Consider the following 16,986-nt stretch of genomic DNA (forward strand, 5'->3'; position numbering starts at 1 on the left):
TTAGTTTCTGACTCATATAAACGGAACGCTTAATCTATCCATATTAAAAAAAATTAGTTGGTCAACATCAGCTTCACTTAAAATCAAAAAATAAATAAAATTTTAACAAAAAGAAAAACCGACTTCAAACAAAACACTATTTTAAAACAAATGAATATGCACGAAAAAGTAATAAAAATAATTGCGTATTCAACATATTTTTTAGAGTCTTCCTAAGTTAAATGAAATGAAAAATTTTAGACTACTTAAAAGTCGATTAACGATTATATAATGTAGTTATAATTATTGTTATATTTGGAGTCGGTGTCAGCCAATAAAACCCTGCAGTATATCTATCAAAAAACAATACGAGAATACTTTAACAAATATGTTTTTTACAAATTACCTTTTACACAATAATATACTGGATCAATCAAGGGGCTCGTATCGCTTCTTTCTTTTGATTGTTGGGGCAAGGGCACCGTGGCTGACACCGGCTCCAAATATACCAATAACTATAACTACATGATATAATCGTTAATCGACTTTTAAGTAGTCTAATATTTTTCATTTCATTTAACTTAGGAAGACTCTAAAAAATATGTTGAATACGCAATTATTTTTATTACTTTTTCGTGCATATTCATTTGTTTTAAAATAGTGTTTTGTTTGAAGTCGGTTTTTCTTTTTGTTAAAATTTTATTTATTCTATATAAATGCTTATATCTTCCGATTTACGCGTTAAAAATTAGTCTAAACACATTTTAGGAGAATGTAAGTTATTCTGCGATTGTTTTATCTAGTTTTACTAGCCTTACAACGTGATTTCAATTTTTTGAATTTTTTATTTAAGGAATTTTTTCTTGTGTAAATCCACCCAAGGGTGCAATGCTGATACTAAGTCTATTACAGAATTTGTTTATTCACGAAATCTCATTAGAAACTTCTAAATTTATCAACGTTTCTTTACTATATTATCCATGTCTTACATATCTTATACCTTCCTCTTAAATCACTATATCTATTAATATAAAAATTAATTATAAAAAAACCGCATCAAAATCCGTTGCGTTGCTTTAAAGATTTAAACATACAAAAGGATATAGGGACAGAGAAAACGACTATATATATACTATGTAGTGACAAGCTGTGCCCGCGACATTGTACGCATATGAATTTAACAAAAAAAAAATTGTAGCCTAAGTTACTCCTTATTATATCAATATATTCAAAATCGGTCCAGCCGTTCCAGAGATTAGCCGGAATTGACAGACCGACAAAAATTGTAAAAAAGTTTATTTTGGTATATGTACCGTAGATATGCATTGAGTAAAAAAGGCCTTATTTAATTTTACAAACAGACACTCCAATTTTATTATATGTATAGATAAGGTAGTTCATAAACAATATGACGAGGGCTCATGGGGTACCTAGTTATAAAGATGCATGTGTTCTAACGACTGAACAATCACAGCTCTGTGTCAGTTGTTAATGTTAGCCGAGCCGAGATGGCACAGTGTTTAAAATGCGTGCATCTTAACCGATGATTGCGGGTTCAAACCAAGACAAGCACCGCTGAATATTCATATGCTTAATTTGAGCATATAATACATCTCGTGCTCGGCGGTGATGGAAAACATCGCAAGGAAACCTGCATGTGTATAATTGCATAGAAATTCTGCCACATGTATTCCAACAATCCACATTGGAACAGCATGGTGGAATATGTTCCGAAACCTTCTCCTTAAGGGGATAGGAGGATAAGCATAGCAGTGGGAATTTACAGTCTGTTGTTGTAATGTTAGAGTGTCAGGTAACAGAACTGGCGACTAGCACCGTGTGTAATTTTATACGAATCATTTGGAGCCATTTTTGACCCCCTCAAATTAAAAAAATAAAACTATTTGATATAACGTGTCAAACTTATCTACTTAATAAATTAGCCAAGACAGACCTGAGGCTAAAATATATTATTCTTAGTTATAGGAACAAATGATATTATGAGTAGTTATAAATAAATTTCAGGAAGGAATATTGAACATCTTTTGTCGTTGAAGTGAACAACCAAGGTATATACATATATATAGATATATATACAGGTATATATAATACTGAACTTGGCTCTCATTGTACATTTATGTTTTTGATGTGATGTTAATTCCCACTAAGCAATACAGAGCTGTCCTTGATTCTTCTTAGATGTTTTGAGTTTATGAATATATGAGAACTAGCCAAGTCGGACCTTAGGCTAGAATATATTAGTCTAAGTTATAGGAACAAATTATAATATATGTAGTTATAAATACATTTCAGAAGTAGTTAGTTGTAGTTATAAATACAATGGCCAGCCATTGTACTTGGCATTGGCACCCATGTAGATCATCTTTTGTCGTTGAAGTCAAAAACCAAGGTAAATACCATAATACAGAACTTGGCTCTCATTTTACATTTATGTTTTTGATGGAATGTATGATACAACATTACTACATTTAAATACTTGTACCCACTTTAATTTACCTTCGAAAATTTAGGTAAGTTTCGTCGCCGTTCAAAACGCCATCTTAGCGTAAATCCACATTGAATATCATAGATTAATCAAGCTCTCGATCACTGATATTACGTCAATTTCCTGCCAAATTTTGTTTATTTGGCTTTCTTCTATTATGGTTGGTATAGAGTACAGATAAAAATAGTGTGAATCGTTGTAAAAGGCAAAATCTATACATATAATAAAATTGGACTATCTATTTGCAATATTAAAATAACCGCTTATTACTAATGAGTTTATGATCAATAGCACACCTTGGGAATGAAACGATCGTCTCCCGCTGAGTTTCTTTCGCCGGTTCTTCTCATGTCAGGGTATTTTCTTTTCCGAACCGGTGGTAGTGTTTCAATTGACCATCAATAAGAAAGTGTTATGCTTCTATATTGAATAAAGTTGTTTGAGTTTTAATAATTGCGTATGTATACACAATACATATACAAAAATAACGTCTTTTACAATTTTTGTCTCTGTCTGTTTTTTTCCATCTCATCTCTGGTACAGCTGAACCTATATCTAACACCCCTTCACCCTCATGAAAGGCGAAACCGCACAGAGAAACTAGTATATTAAATATACCGTTTACTTTTATTGTGTTGAGAGTATAAGATAGCAAAATATAATATCAATTGTTTCCAGCTAAACAACATGTGTCAATCTATTTTTCAGATTCGATAATCTTATCTGATAAATACCACCTAAGATGCATTCAAAGTCAATGTGATTTCATTATCCGAGTTTCTAAGATGTGGGCAACTGCTTGGGTTCTGGTGTTCGTGATTGGGTTATCGCAAGGTACCCTCAGATTGGATCCCCTGGTGAACACGCAGCAGGGTCTGATAAGAGGTCTGAGGGTTGATGATGGCGACTACTCCATGTTTTTGGGCATACCATACGCTAAGGTCAACGAAGACAATCCTTTTGGGGTAAGTTATATTACTATTACATTGATACTCTTGGTATTCGAAATGATTTAAAACGGCCTCCCATTTTTGAGAAAGTTTCTTAGGTCAAGCGATTAAGGAGTCTGAATTTTTTTAATTTTCAATGTAAATTTTTTCGTAAACTAATTTTGAACAATTAAAAGCTTTATGATCATAAATTAACAGCGTAAGACAATTTTTGCCCCGTGATTATGGAACAATAGCTGCACATAAAATATCGGGAAGTATTATTTCTTATAGTATACTAGCGACCCGCCCCGGCTTCGCACGCGTGCAATGCTGATACTAAATATACTACAGAATTTGTTTATTCACGACATAACATTACAAACAACTTAAATTATCATTGTTTCTTTACTATATCGTCCATGTATATATAAAATATAAAATGCATATACAAAAAACTTCCTCTTAAATCACTCTATCTATTAAAGAAAAAACTGCATCAAAATCCGTTGCATAATTTTAAAGATCTAAGCATACATAGGGACAGACGGCGGTAAGCGACTTTGTTTTATACTATGTAATGATAATGATTTAACAATCTATGACCTAAGGGTGAAGCCGCGCGGAGCACCTAGTTAAATTTATAATCTCAAGATTTGCACACAGCAGCGAGATCTTATCACATATATATGTCAAGTAAGCACTTGACTACAGAGAGCGATTACTGATGAAAAATTTGATTTTGATAAAAACAGGGTGCGCCTTCTATGAAGGTCAGGGGACGGGTTCCAATTTTGATTTTACATCATCATAAGACTTAGTATTGTTGTGTATGGAGGATGAGTGACCCAGTGTAATTACAGACGTAGGAAGTGAGGGATGGTTAAAAGTTCGGTGGTGAATCGCCATCACCTGCCCCGTTACAAATAGTTTTACATTTTAAAAGGCAGTATCACTACATATTTTTTAAAACAAAGTATTCCGATCGCACCTGTCTATAAGTTCGTGATAAAATCCGAAACTACTGAACCGATTTTCAACCGATTTTGTTACACCGTTATGGAAGATAATAAGCTACTATAGAAAATATATATACATTTTCTACTGATAATGATAACACTCAAAATTGTCATTTATTAAACAAAAAATAGGCAATCTGTCGAAAAACAGAAACGAATATGTATAGAAATATCTCTGCTGCACTTGTCCCAATTTTATTTGGGGTCGGCGTATGTCTTACTTCCATAATTCTTCGTCTGGCATCATCTTACAAGTAATATTCTTTCCAGCCATCTCGTCTTTCACACAATCCATCCATCGTTTCTTCGGTCATCCTCTTCCTCTTTATCCAGCCACGTTCACCATGACATTCGTCTTCCTCTTATGTAATCATTACTAACATTAATTCGCGTAACACCACACATCCCTCTCAACATTCTCATCTCCGCTACATGCAGTTGCCTTTCATTCATCCTTTTTATGGGCTAACACTCTGATCTATATAAGATGGCAGGTCTGAACAATATCTTAAATCTTTTTGTGCATTGTTGTCGAGTGATGTGTACACCGGTTTTCATGAGTACGACACTCTGAGGTTCCGGGTTCGATTCCCGGCCAAGTCGATGTAGAAGGTTTATTAGTATTCTATGTCATCTTAGGTCTGGAATTTTCTGGTACCTTCATTACTTTTCTTGATTTTCCATAACACAAGTGCTTTAGTTATTTACATTGGCATCAGAGAAAATGTATGTGCTGTTGTCCAATATTTAGAACAAAAAAAAACGCTTAATATATGTGTGAATTACGTTTTGCTTCAGAACGCGGTGCCTTACCCCAAATTCGATGACATCTTCGAAGCTTACGACGACTCAGCAATATGCCCACAAGTCGAAGAGTTCGGAAACACTATCGTCGGGAATCTGGACTGTTTGCATTTAAACATATACGTGCCGAACAAAGCCAGTAGCAGGAATAGGCTGCCAGTCCTGGTCTGGATACACGGCGGGGGCTTCACTTTTGGATTTGCGAACAGATACCTATACGGTCCAAAGTTCCTCATTCAACATGACGTCATCCTTGTCACCATTAACTACAGATTGGGTCCATATGGTTTCATGTGTTTAGACACACCAGACGTTCCTGGAAACCAAGGTCTCAAAGACCAAGTGTTGGCCATGCGTTGGTTGAAAGATAACATTGGCTATTTTGGAGGAGACAACAATAAGATTACGTTGATGGGCGAGAGCGCGGGCGCTGCGGCTATCGATTACCACTTATACTCAAACCAAGAAAGGTTGTTCAACCAGGTAATCTTGCAGAGCGGGTCAGCCATGTGTCCTTGGGCTTTAGTAGAGTCTGATCCAACGGCTCCTCTTAAAATCGCTGAACATTTAGGTTTCCAAACAGAAGAAATATCTGAAGCAATAGCGTTCCTTAAAGATGTTGACACGAAATTGGTGATCGCAGCCACTGAAGATTTGAACTTAAAATTCCGTGCTTGCGTCGAAAAACAATTCGACGACGACGAAGGTTTCCTAACTGATCACCCACAGAACTTGGACGTACCCAAAGTGAGAAACATACCAGTTCTAACCGGTTTCAACAGTAACGAGGAACTTGTCAATTACGCTGACAGAACAGTCGGTGAATACTTGAACGATTTCGCTGATGCCTTGAAGATACTCTTCAACTACGATGACGATTTCGTCGCGATGGAGGACATCGTCCGACACTTCTACATCGGTGATGAGGAGGTGACCGAGGAAGTGAAGAGCGGCATCATTGATTTCAGTTCAGACTTCCGTTTCACGTATCCCGTCCAGAGGAGTTTGAAGAAGTTCCTCGAGAATGGTGCCAAGGACATCTTCTATTACGTCTTCTCATACAATGGAAAAAGGAATTTTTCGAAGAACGATGGAAACGTTACTGGCGATGGTGCATCGCATGCTGACGAAATCGGTTACCTCTTCGACCTGTCCTACGACAAAGCAACGCCATCAGAAGACGATCAGAGGATCATTGACCAGATCACCACACTTTGGACTAATTTTGCCAAATATGGGTAAGTTGAGAGTGGCGTCCTTTTTTCTATGCAGTTTTTCTACGTGAATTCATCAATATTGATATTATAAATGTGGAAGTAAGTCTGTCTGTCTATTTGTCTGTCTGTTGTGCTCTCATTGCTAAGCCACTGAACCGAATTTAATCAAATTTGATATGACGCAAATCTAAAACGCAGGCGATGCCGCGGACGACTACGAGTAATAATTATCATGCTCGCGTTCAAAGAAAACGTTGCGATTAATCCATTGAAGCATCTTCTCCACAAAATGGACAACAATCAAAGGCGAAACATTTCCAAACAACTTAAATCCTTAAAGAGAATCAGTTAACAGCAAACCCAAACTAATTTATCGTATAATTCCAGAAATCCAACACCAGAGACCACGGAACTTCTACCCTTGAAATGGATTCCGGTAACAAACGAAACGTACAGCTATCTGGACATCGACAATGAACTGACTCTGAAGAGGAGACCGTTCCAAGCGAGACTGGCTTTCTGGGAACTGTTCTTCAGGGCCAATGAACTGAAGCTCAAATATCGAAACGAAAATTGACGACATCCATACTAATATTAATATAAAAGCAAAACTGTCTGTCTATTATAACCTTCAAAAAGCGCAGCTTATTTTGGTACAAGTATTATCTATATTGGTTAAATAGTTTTACAGTTAGACATTGCGTTCTATTTGAGGATTGTATTTCGGAATCTTTTTTCAAAATTAACTTAATATAATAATAATTATACGATTGTTAAAATTTTATATCGATTGGTCAAAATCTAAATCTAAGTCATACTTATTAATAGAAAATATATTATTATTAAATTATTTGTAAAGCACTTATTTGTTTTATTTTGCGAACGTTACTACAACAGATGTCAATCTTATCTGTTTGTTTGTCTGTCGTTCTATCACGACCAAGCCGTTGAACCAATTTTGATGAAGTTTCGTATGAAGCAAACTTGAACTCCAAGCAACATGGACATAGGCTGCTTTTCTTGCCTGACACATGACAACCGAGTACCGACAGCATAAAACGAGAGCATAGCCGAGGCTGACAACTAGTTTTCAATAAAAGTTCAAATATATATGTGTTGGACAAAAGTGACAACCGTCCATTAAAATTGGCGTCGTAAGAAATATTAACCATACTTTATATCGCCAATACGCTACCAACCTTGGGTCAACAACCACAACATTAAACATGTAGCCTGTAAATTTCCCACGGATCTAAGGCCACCTCCCCCTTTGAGGAGAAGGCCTGAGACATTCCACCACATAGCTCGAATGCGGATTGATGGGCACACATGTGACCGAACATCGTTGAAATTAGACACATGGGTTCTTTAGAGTGTTTTCCTTCGAGATGGATTATAAACACAAATTAAGCACATGAATATTCATTGGTGCCTTGGTACATGAATTTTTATGCCACTCTTATCTACTATATATAACATAAATTATTTCGATATCTTTGTCCGTCCGATTGTGTCTGCCCTTATACGAAAACGAAAGTGACATCTGACACACTGACCCCATTCGATCAGATCCTCTGAACAAAAAAAAAAAACAGACATGACATTTATTATGCAAAGATCGATCATATTTATTTAACAAATAAAAATTATATTATATGATCTTGTATATTATTCAGGTACTTTAACATCATAACACAGTGTCAAAGTCGCTTACTTTTCTGTCCCTATGTATGCTTAGATCTTTAAAAATTCTTGATAAACGTCGAGTTAACAAGTGTTGACTTCCAAGCAGAATATATTAATTTAAATAATTGTATTTAATTAAAATGACACTGTAATATTGAAATCAAAAAAACCACCGGTTCGGAAAGTAGATTCTACCGAGAAGAACCAGCAAGAAACGCAATAACACAATTATTGGGCAACATACATATGTATATATTATACCAGTAACCCCTGGTCTTAAAGCTTGATGCAAGCTCCTTTGGGTAGGAAACACTCGCCAAACGGCAGTACTTAGAACTGTTGTGTTCCGGTTTGAAGGGTGTGTCAGAGTAACTGAAGGCATAAAAACACTTAATTCATATCATTATATGCCATGGTTCATAGAATCTATACATATAATAAAATTGGAGTGTCTTTATGTAATATTAAAATAACCCTTTTTACTCAATACTAAATAAATATACACGGTACATATACCAAAATTTACAATGATTACACTTTTTACAATTTTTGTCAGCTTGTCTGTTTGTTCCGGCTAATTTCTGGAATGGCTGGACCCATTTTGACAGGACATTCACTGTCAGATGACTGATATAGCAAGGAGTAACTTAGGCTACAATGATATTTTTTTTAAATTCAAACGCGTACAAGGTCTCGGGCACAGCTAGTCGAAAGTAAAAGTAGGGGTCGCCGAGTCGATTAACATAACCGCTTGGAAACGGCGACCGGATATAGTCGGGAGGATGCGGCCTCCGGTCGATCGAGATGAGCGAAGATTATCCTGCACTTATTTAAATATGAAGCCTTATCAGACTAAATATATATTTGACAACATCACATACATTACTCTGATCCCAACGTAAGTAGCTAAAGCATTTGTGTTATGGAAAGTCAGAAGCAACTACGGTGCCACAAACATTCAGACTCAAGAAAACTAATGAGCTTTTCTACATCGTACCGCCGGGAATCGAATCCGGGACCTCGGAGTGACGTACCCATAAAAACCGGTTAACAACTACTCCACGGAGTTAACTAGTAAACTAGTTTTCGCCTCTGTGTGTGTGGGAAGTCGATTGTCTGATATCAAGTACCCTATGTCTTCTATACCCCTAATGACAAATGTCTATATATATTTGTATATTTATTGTATAGGTTGGCGGGCGTCAATGTGCCACCAACCTTGGGAACTAAGATGTTATGTCCCTTGTGCCTGTAGTTACACTGGCTCATTCGCCCTTCAAACCGGAACACGACAATACTGAGTACTGTTGTTTGGCGGTAGAATAACTGTAGAGTGGGTGGTACCTACCCAGACGGGCTTGCACAAAGCCCTGTAACCACCTATATAATGTAATAATGTTCTTAAACATTACGGAAACAAACTTTCCCATATGTATTAATTATTATAGATGTAAAAGTAACGCTGTTTTTGACAATCAAGCCGCTGAACCGAATTTGGTGAAATTTGGTATGAAGCAAAATTTAACTTCGTGGAAGGACATAGACTATTTTCCTTGCCTGCCACATGACAGTAAAGCCGGATGATTACTAGTGTTATAAATGCGAAAGTAACTCTGTCTGTCTAGCTTTCACGACAAAACTACTGTACCGATTTAAATGAAATTTGGGTTTACAAACAGTCTAGAGCCTGAGAAGGAACATAGGTTACTTTTAAAGCGACTTCAAAAAAAGGAGTGTTCTCAATTCGACCCGTATATATTTTTTGTTTGTTCGCCGATTACTTCGCCATTTATAAACCGATTTTTTTAGTTAGTAAGAAGATACTCCTGGAATGGTGATTGATGATGATGATGAGAATATTAGAGTCTGATGATGTGATCCTGGAGAAGTCGGACGATTTTGAAAAACAAAATGTAGAAATATTTACATACGATCGGCCGATTTGAATAATACTTGTTTAAATCAAACTATTTTATTACTTTTTAGTGATCACTTTAAAGTCGGTGTTATTTTTTTGAAAAAATATTTTACTAATTGGAATATGTTTTTGGTATTTTTACAAAGAGGTCCTACATAAATGTAACATTTTAAGTTAATTTGTAAATATTTTCGACCTAACCTCGAAATGGCGACCTCCGTGGTCGAGTGGTGTTTACACCGGTTTTCATGGGTACGCCTCTCCGAGGTCCCGGGTTCGATTCCCGGCCGAGTCGATGTAGATTATCATTAGTTTTATATGTTGTTTTGGGTCTGGGTGTTTGTGGTGGTGTTCCATAACACAAGTGCTTCAGCTACTTACATTGGGATCAGAGTAATGTATGTGATGTTGTCTCATATTTATTATTTATTAAAAAAATCATATTTTCTACGCAAACAAAGCCACGGCTAACAGAAGAGTGAACTGTAAGAAATTGACACATTGGAAAAAGGTGTTACGAGCCACGTGACCTTTCCCTGTATTTCTCTTTCTTTCATTTACACTTATTATGTTTTGATCTTTTGTTGAAAACGGGTTGTTATGTAACAATATCATTTAAATGTTTCTGGTATTTAATGTAAATATATATAACTCAAAGATGGCTGGCTGAAGGACATAGTGATCTATCAACTCACAGCCCTAACCACTGGACGGATGGATATGAAATTTAGCATGCAGCTAGATGTTATGACGTAGGCAGCTGATAATTTTTTTATGGTATAGGTTGGCGGACGAGCATATAGGCCACCTGATGGTAAGTGGTCACCATCACCCATAGACAATGACGCTGTAAGAAATATATTAACTATTCCTTACATCGTCAATGTGCCACCAATCTTGGGAACTGTTATGTCCCTTGTGCCTGTAGACTGGCTCACTAACCCTTCAAACCGGAACACAACGATACTGAGTACTGTTATTTGATGGTAGAACAACTGATGAGTGGGTGGTACCTACCCAGACGGGCTTGCACAAAGCCCTACCACCAAGAAGATAATAAAGGATTTTGATAAATTCCATCCCTAAGGGGACATAATAGGGGATGAAAGTTTGTATAAATCTTCTTAGATTTACGACTGATTGAACTGAAATCATAGATCGGAACTACTATGATCCCTTACTTTATTCCCCATATATACATAATATATATATATAAGATACTCCAAGAAAGGACATATGTTATAACATAACAACAAACACTCGAAAACGCGAGTAAATCCGCGGGTAACAGCTAGTCTATACATATAATAAAATTGGACTGTCTGATTGTAACATCAAGATAACAGCTTTTTTCTTTCTAAATGCATATGTGTGTGTGTGTGTGTGTATATACACTGTACATATACCGAAATAAATTTATTTACATATTCGGAAACGACTGAATCGTTTTTGACGGGACTTTCACTGGCAGTTAGCTGTTGAACAAAAAGTTATGTGACCTAACTTAGGTCACATAACTTTTTGTTTGTTATAAGTCGCGGGCACTGCTTGTACATAATATATAGAGAAAACAACTTTGTTTTAAGTAAGTTCAAGTAGACCACGTAGTGGTAAGTGATCATCGCCAGTGCGCCACCAAACCAAGGAACTAAGACGTTATATACTATAGTCACTAATCCTTTATACCGGCCAACATCTATGCTGAATACTGCTGTTTGACAGTAAAATATATAGAAGAGATAAGAAGAAAATACCCAGTGAAACGAGATGGCCCAGTGGTTAGAACGCGTGCATCGTAACCGATTATTGCGGGTTCAAGCCCAGACAAGCACCACTGAATTCTCATGTGCTTAATTTGTGTCTAACTCATCTCGTGCTCGGTGGTGAAGGAAAACATCGTAAGGAAACCTCCATGTGTCAAATGTAATTCAATGATTAATGACTTAGTATTCTCTATATGGTTGTGTTTTTTGATGATAGTAACGATAATTTAAATCATAATAATTATTTTTTATCTGTTCCTAGAACACGGAAAATATGCTGATCACGTCATAGTCTAAAACGCGTGAAACTGCGAAGTGCAAATACTTCTAAAGTATTATGTTACAACTAGCGACCCGACCCGGCTTCGCTCGCCAATGCTGATACTAAACATAGTAGAGAATGACTAAATTATCAGTGTTTCTTTACTATATTGTCTATGTATTATATGCAAGAACCTTCCTCTCGAATCATTCTATCTATTAAAAAAAACCGCAACAAATTCCGTTGCGTAATTTTGGAGATCTACGCATACATAGGGACAAACAGCGGTATACTTAGTATTGATGTGATCCGGTTTGAAGGGTGAGTGAGCCAGTGTAACTACAGGCACTATAGACAACATTTTCGTTCCCAAGGTTAGCGCATTGGCGATGTAAGGAATGATTTATATTTCTGTTAGCGCCAATATCCATGGGCAGTAGTGACCGCTTACCATCAGGTGGCGCAAACCTATCCCATAAAAAAATAGGCTACAAAGGAGCAGCAGGTTTGTAGGTGCTATGCCGACCTTAAAAGAACAGAGAACAAAATGTGGAAAGCTGGTTCAACATAGAGGTTGTGCGAGGCAGAAAATCTTATAAAGTGGCGCTCTTGTCAATTTTTGGACATCTAAGTGAAGCTTGAAATTTTGATGAGATGTCCGGTGAAATTCAGCAGTCCGGATTAATCTGAACAAATCCTCGAAACAACAACAACAGCCTGTAAATTTCCCACTGCTGGGCTAAGGCCTCCTCTCCCTTTGAGTAGATTTGAAACATACTTCACCACGTTCTTTCAATGCAGTCTGATAGAATACACGTATCGCAGAATCTCTATGAAATTAGACTCAAGCAAGTTTCCTCATGATGTTTTCCTTCAGCGCACGAGATGAATACATAACATGAACCATAAACTAACCACATGAATCAGTGGTGCTTGCCTCGGTTTGAATCGCAATCGGTTAAGATGTGGGTTCGAACCCCAGGGGCATCTCAGCTCGAAACATTCCTCGTGAAAGATCAATTAATCGCTATAAAATGTAGAGTGATCCAACATATCTTGGCATAGCCATTTCTTACGAGGCGGTCAGACCACCGCCAATAGTTTAGTTAGTCTTTGTTGACGCGGTTCAGAACACGCCATCTCCGTCCAAACCCTCGTGATCCACCAAGGATTTCTAACCGAATTGACTAATTATTAGTTCTCAATTCAACACTACGTCTAATCGCGTTAGATTTAATTACAGAATTTCTATTATCGGTCTTCAAGACCCAAGTGCCTCTATAGCCTATAAAATTTCGATGAGATATCAGGGGTAATGGTGGTGAACTGTGTTAAAACGATCTGACTAATATATGCGGCGAAGACATCAATCGCCGTTGTTGGTGATGATTAACGGGCGAATCAAGATCGAGGAGACACTGATGCGAGCGTGGTAACGCTGAGGTACGTATACCACAACGTGATAGTCAGGGTAGACCATTGACCCTGTATAACTTTCTTAACGGCACATGGATCCATGACAACTTTTGGGATTTTGCTTAGAACCACGAAATGGATTGGATAGACGGTTGGATTTTGGATAATTAACACCCAGCTATCCAGTCCTGTGTTATTCACTGACCTATGAAGTTGTTTTATAAATAGATACATATTAAACAAGCTAGGTGCTGTCTTCATTATATCGTAGCAAAGCATGATTTTTAGAACGAAACTTTGTTCGAAAGGGACCTTTCAATTAACCTTTGAAAATGACGATCGAAAAGTACTCGTAAAATCTTACTCAAATGTAATAATATATTTTGAATTTGATGTGAACACATAACATATACTAGCTATGTTTAAAAGCAAAAGGCTTTATCGGTTCTTACGATACTCCAAACCACATACTCAAACATACATACGAGAAGTATAAAACAAAGACGCTTACCGCTGTTCCTGTGTATACTACGGTCTTTAAAATTACACAACGAATTTTGATGCGTTTTTTTTAATAGATTGAGTGTTTCGAGAGGAAGGTTTTTGTATATAATACATGAACAATATATCAAAGAAACAATTATGAATCTGTAGTATTTTTAGTACCACCATAGCATCCGTGCGGAGCTTGTATTAGATTAAACAAACTAAACCACTTATTTGGGCACTCGTGTAAATATTTATATGCAATTTGTTAAATCAATAACGTAACCACAGCCTACATTTCTCAGAAGTAAAACACACTAGCAAACCGACAAAGCTCACTCATAAATATATATATATCGCCATCAGCTGTCAATGAGAGCTCGTTACTACTGAGGTCTCCGAGACCCAGACAGCGAGTTCAAACGGGTTAAAACATTCAACCTACGAAACGTAACATCAGGGCCTCAAGATATACTATAAAAGGCGGATCGGTACGTCAGTCCGCACAGTTGCACTTAACTCTTGAACTGTACGACCCGCCTTTAAAAATGGTGAGTAATTTTTTTTTACTTCATTATAATTTCAAATAGCCAGTCCACTGGTTATGTTCTCACCACCTCAAATCCACATTGGTACACTCATTTCACCAATGCACCAACAACACTACCATACGTCCCTTGCGTCTTTAGTTTAATTGGGATCAAAATGCCCCTTGCTCTAGTTCAAAATCAAAAATCTAAAAAAATATTTACCCAAGCATAACCATGAAAGCAGATTAGTATAGATTGGGTTACCCGGTTCCTTTTTGTCCCCCAAAGAATCATGAACAGGGTAGCACATTATTCGCACATACATACGAAAAAAACTTCTTTTACAATTTTCATACGTCTGTCTGTATGTTCTGGCCAATCTCTGGAACGGCTTGACCGATTTTGACGGGACTTACACTGGCTGATAGCTGATGTAATAAGGAGTAACGCCGTTAACCTTTTTGTTAAATTCAAACACGGACGAAGTCGCGAGCTAGTTATTTTATAAAAACACTCAAAAGTATTATTGATTTGTATGTTTTAGTAATTACCTAAACGAGGAACAAATTAAAATCCTTTAAGAAACATAAACATATAGTAAATATACAAGAAGTACGATCCTTACTGACAATATATTAAACATGTTAAAGTTTTCGACACGTTGGTATTGAGAAGTTAATTTAGAATATATTTTGAGGAGATGTAGTCCAACTTGACCTCCACGAAATCTCTGACCACAACAACATTGGCAAGGGGTTGAATCACTGTGAGCAAATTCAATTCTGAGTCTCTTAAATACATGTACAGCCTGTAAATTTCCCACTGCTGGCTTTCTCTCCCTTTGAGGAGAAGCTTTGGAGCATATTTCACAACGCTGCTCCAATGTGGGAGTCAAAAGTGGGAGAATTTCGTCGAAATTAGACATATGCATATTACCTCACGATGTTTTCCTTCACTGACGAAAAGCAGATGAATTCTAAACACAAATTAAGCACATGAAAATTACATTCCGTCGTACTTGTCTGGGTTTGAACCCGCGTCTTAAATAAAAAATTTAAATTGCAAAGTTTCATAGTAATATTAAATATTAAACCTTCTCCGAAACAAGATGCATCCTCCGGTAAAAGTTTTACGTATATCGGTTTAGGGATTTCTTAATATAGTGTAAACTAAAAAAAGGTGTTATCGTAAGACATCCGGTTGGTATGAAGTTGCTTAAGCTATACATTATGAAATAAATAAATCACAATAAATAACAATAAATAATAATAAATAACAATTAAACAACTAAAAAAAAGAGAGGCAAAATTCGTAAAACCGATCACATCCGAATTTAGTACGCTATCCCAAATCATCAATATTTATTTCTCACGCGAATATGATTTTTGCACAAACGTAATAACTTGTAATATCATATGACCTAATATATCCGTCAATTTGACGCGTCGATTTACATGCACTTGCTTTCTCTGACGCGTGAATCTATAGCGACGAATAGCGTCGAATGGCGCGATAGGGAGCTATTTCTATTGGTTGTGTAAATCGGCAGTGATCGGTTTTATTTTCATTCCATTGCATTTTCCGATGCTACATCTAATTTGTGTCTTACTATACGTGAATATATCTGTCAGTTCGTTCTAAGCGGCGTAATAGAACCTCCTTCCAAAAAGCTTCACTTAATTTTATATTATTTAAACTTGGAAGATTAACATATTAAATACTTAACTCTTTACATTAAGCCACGGAAGGTCGAACAACATATTTGACATTTAAACATATATTGATCCCAAAATCCAAGTCAGAAGCTTTAGCGTTGATTAGTTACTATTTTGATTAACATCGTTAATTAAATCTTATTTATGAATAAGGTAAATAATCATACTAACGACCCGTACCTTCGCACGGGTGCAATACTGATACTAAATATACTACAGAATTTGTTTATTTACGACCTCACATTAGAAACTTCTAAAATTATCAGTGTTTCTTTACTATATTGTCCATATATTGTATACAAAAACCTTCCTCTCGAATCACTCTATCTATTAAAACCGCATCAAAATCCGTTGCGTATTAAAGATGTAAGCATATATAGGATCAGACATAAGCGACTTTGTTTTATACTATGTAATGATTACCAAATCAAATGGAGTTATCGATAATCGTAACAGATTATATTAAAACTATAACTGTGCCCGCGACCGTGTACGCGTTTAATTTTAACAAAAATAAATATTATTGTAGCCTAAGTTACTCAAAGTCCCGTCAAAATCGGCCCAGTCGTTTCAGAAATTAGCCGAAACAAACAGTCTAACAGACAAAAAAAAATTGTAAATATGTTATTTTGGTATAAGTACCGTGTATACATATGCAATGAGTAAAAAAGGTCCAAAATCGCTTCCGCTCATGACTCATGGCACGCGTTATACGGAATACGAATTTCGTAACGCAAGCGGTACATCTTGACGCCG

The 16,986-nt window shown here is 36.4% G+C and overlaps 3 protein-coding genes across 5 annotated transcripts in view; 2 read left to right on the plus strand and 1 right to left on the minus strand.

Annotated features, from left to right (window-relative positions):
* Positions 1-16,986, minus strand: part of LOC124542353 (catenin alpha) — a 71,295-nt gene that overhangs the window by 29,096 nt on the left and 25,213 nt on the right. The window lies entirely within an intron of this gene.
* Positions 3,227-7,053, plus strand: LOC124542355 (esterase FE4-like). Its single transcript, XM_047120327.1, has 3 exons — positions 3,227-3,450; positions 5,232-6,475; positions 6,842-7,053. The coding sequence occupies exons 1-3, from the start codon at positions 3,271-3,273 to the stop codon at positions 7,029-7,031; spliced, it is 1,614 nt and encodes a 537-aa protein (XP_046976283.1). The 5' UTR covers positions 3,227-3,270; the 3' UTR covers positions 7,032-7,053.
* Positions 14,428-16,986, plus strand: part of LOC124542356 (larval cuticle protein LCP-17-like) — a 7,516-nt gene continuing 4,957 nt past the window's right edge. The window contains exon 1 of the mRNA XM_047120328.1: positions 14,428-14,536. Within this exon, the coding sequence (XP_046976284.1) occupies positions 14,534-14,536 (3 nt within the window). The 5' untranslated portion in view covers positions 14,428-14,533. The remainder of the gene's footprint in view (positions 14,537-16,986) is intronic.

This window comes from Vanessa cardui, chromosome 30 (assembly GCF_905220365.1).
Source record: "Vanessa cardui chromosome 30, ilVanCard2.1, whole genome shotgun sequence".
Taxonomy (NCBI): domain Eukaryota; kingdom Metazoa; phylum Arthropoda; class Insecta; order Lepidoptera; family Nymphalidae; genus Vanessa; species Vanessa cardui.

Bases quoted from the DNA above. Each gene is read 5' to 3' on its own strand.
- LOC124542355 (XM_047120327.1), top strand. From the start codon at position 3,271: ATGTGGGCAACTGCTTGGGTTCTGGTGTTCGTGATTGGGTTATCGCAA. The intron at 3,451-5,231 runs GTAAGTTATATT...GTTTTGCTTCAG, and splicing joins ACGAAGACAATCCTTTTGGG to AACGCGGTGCCTTACCCCAA. The intron at 6,476-6,841 runs GTAAGTTGAGAG...GTATAATTCCAG, and splicing joins ACTAATTTTGCCAAATATGG to AAATCCAACACCAGAGACCA.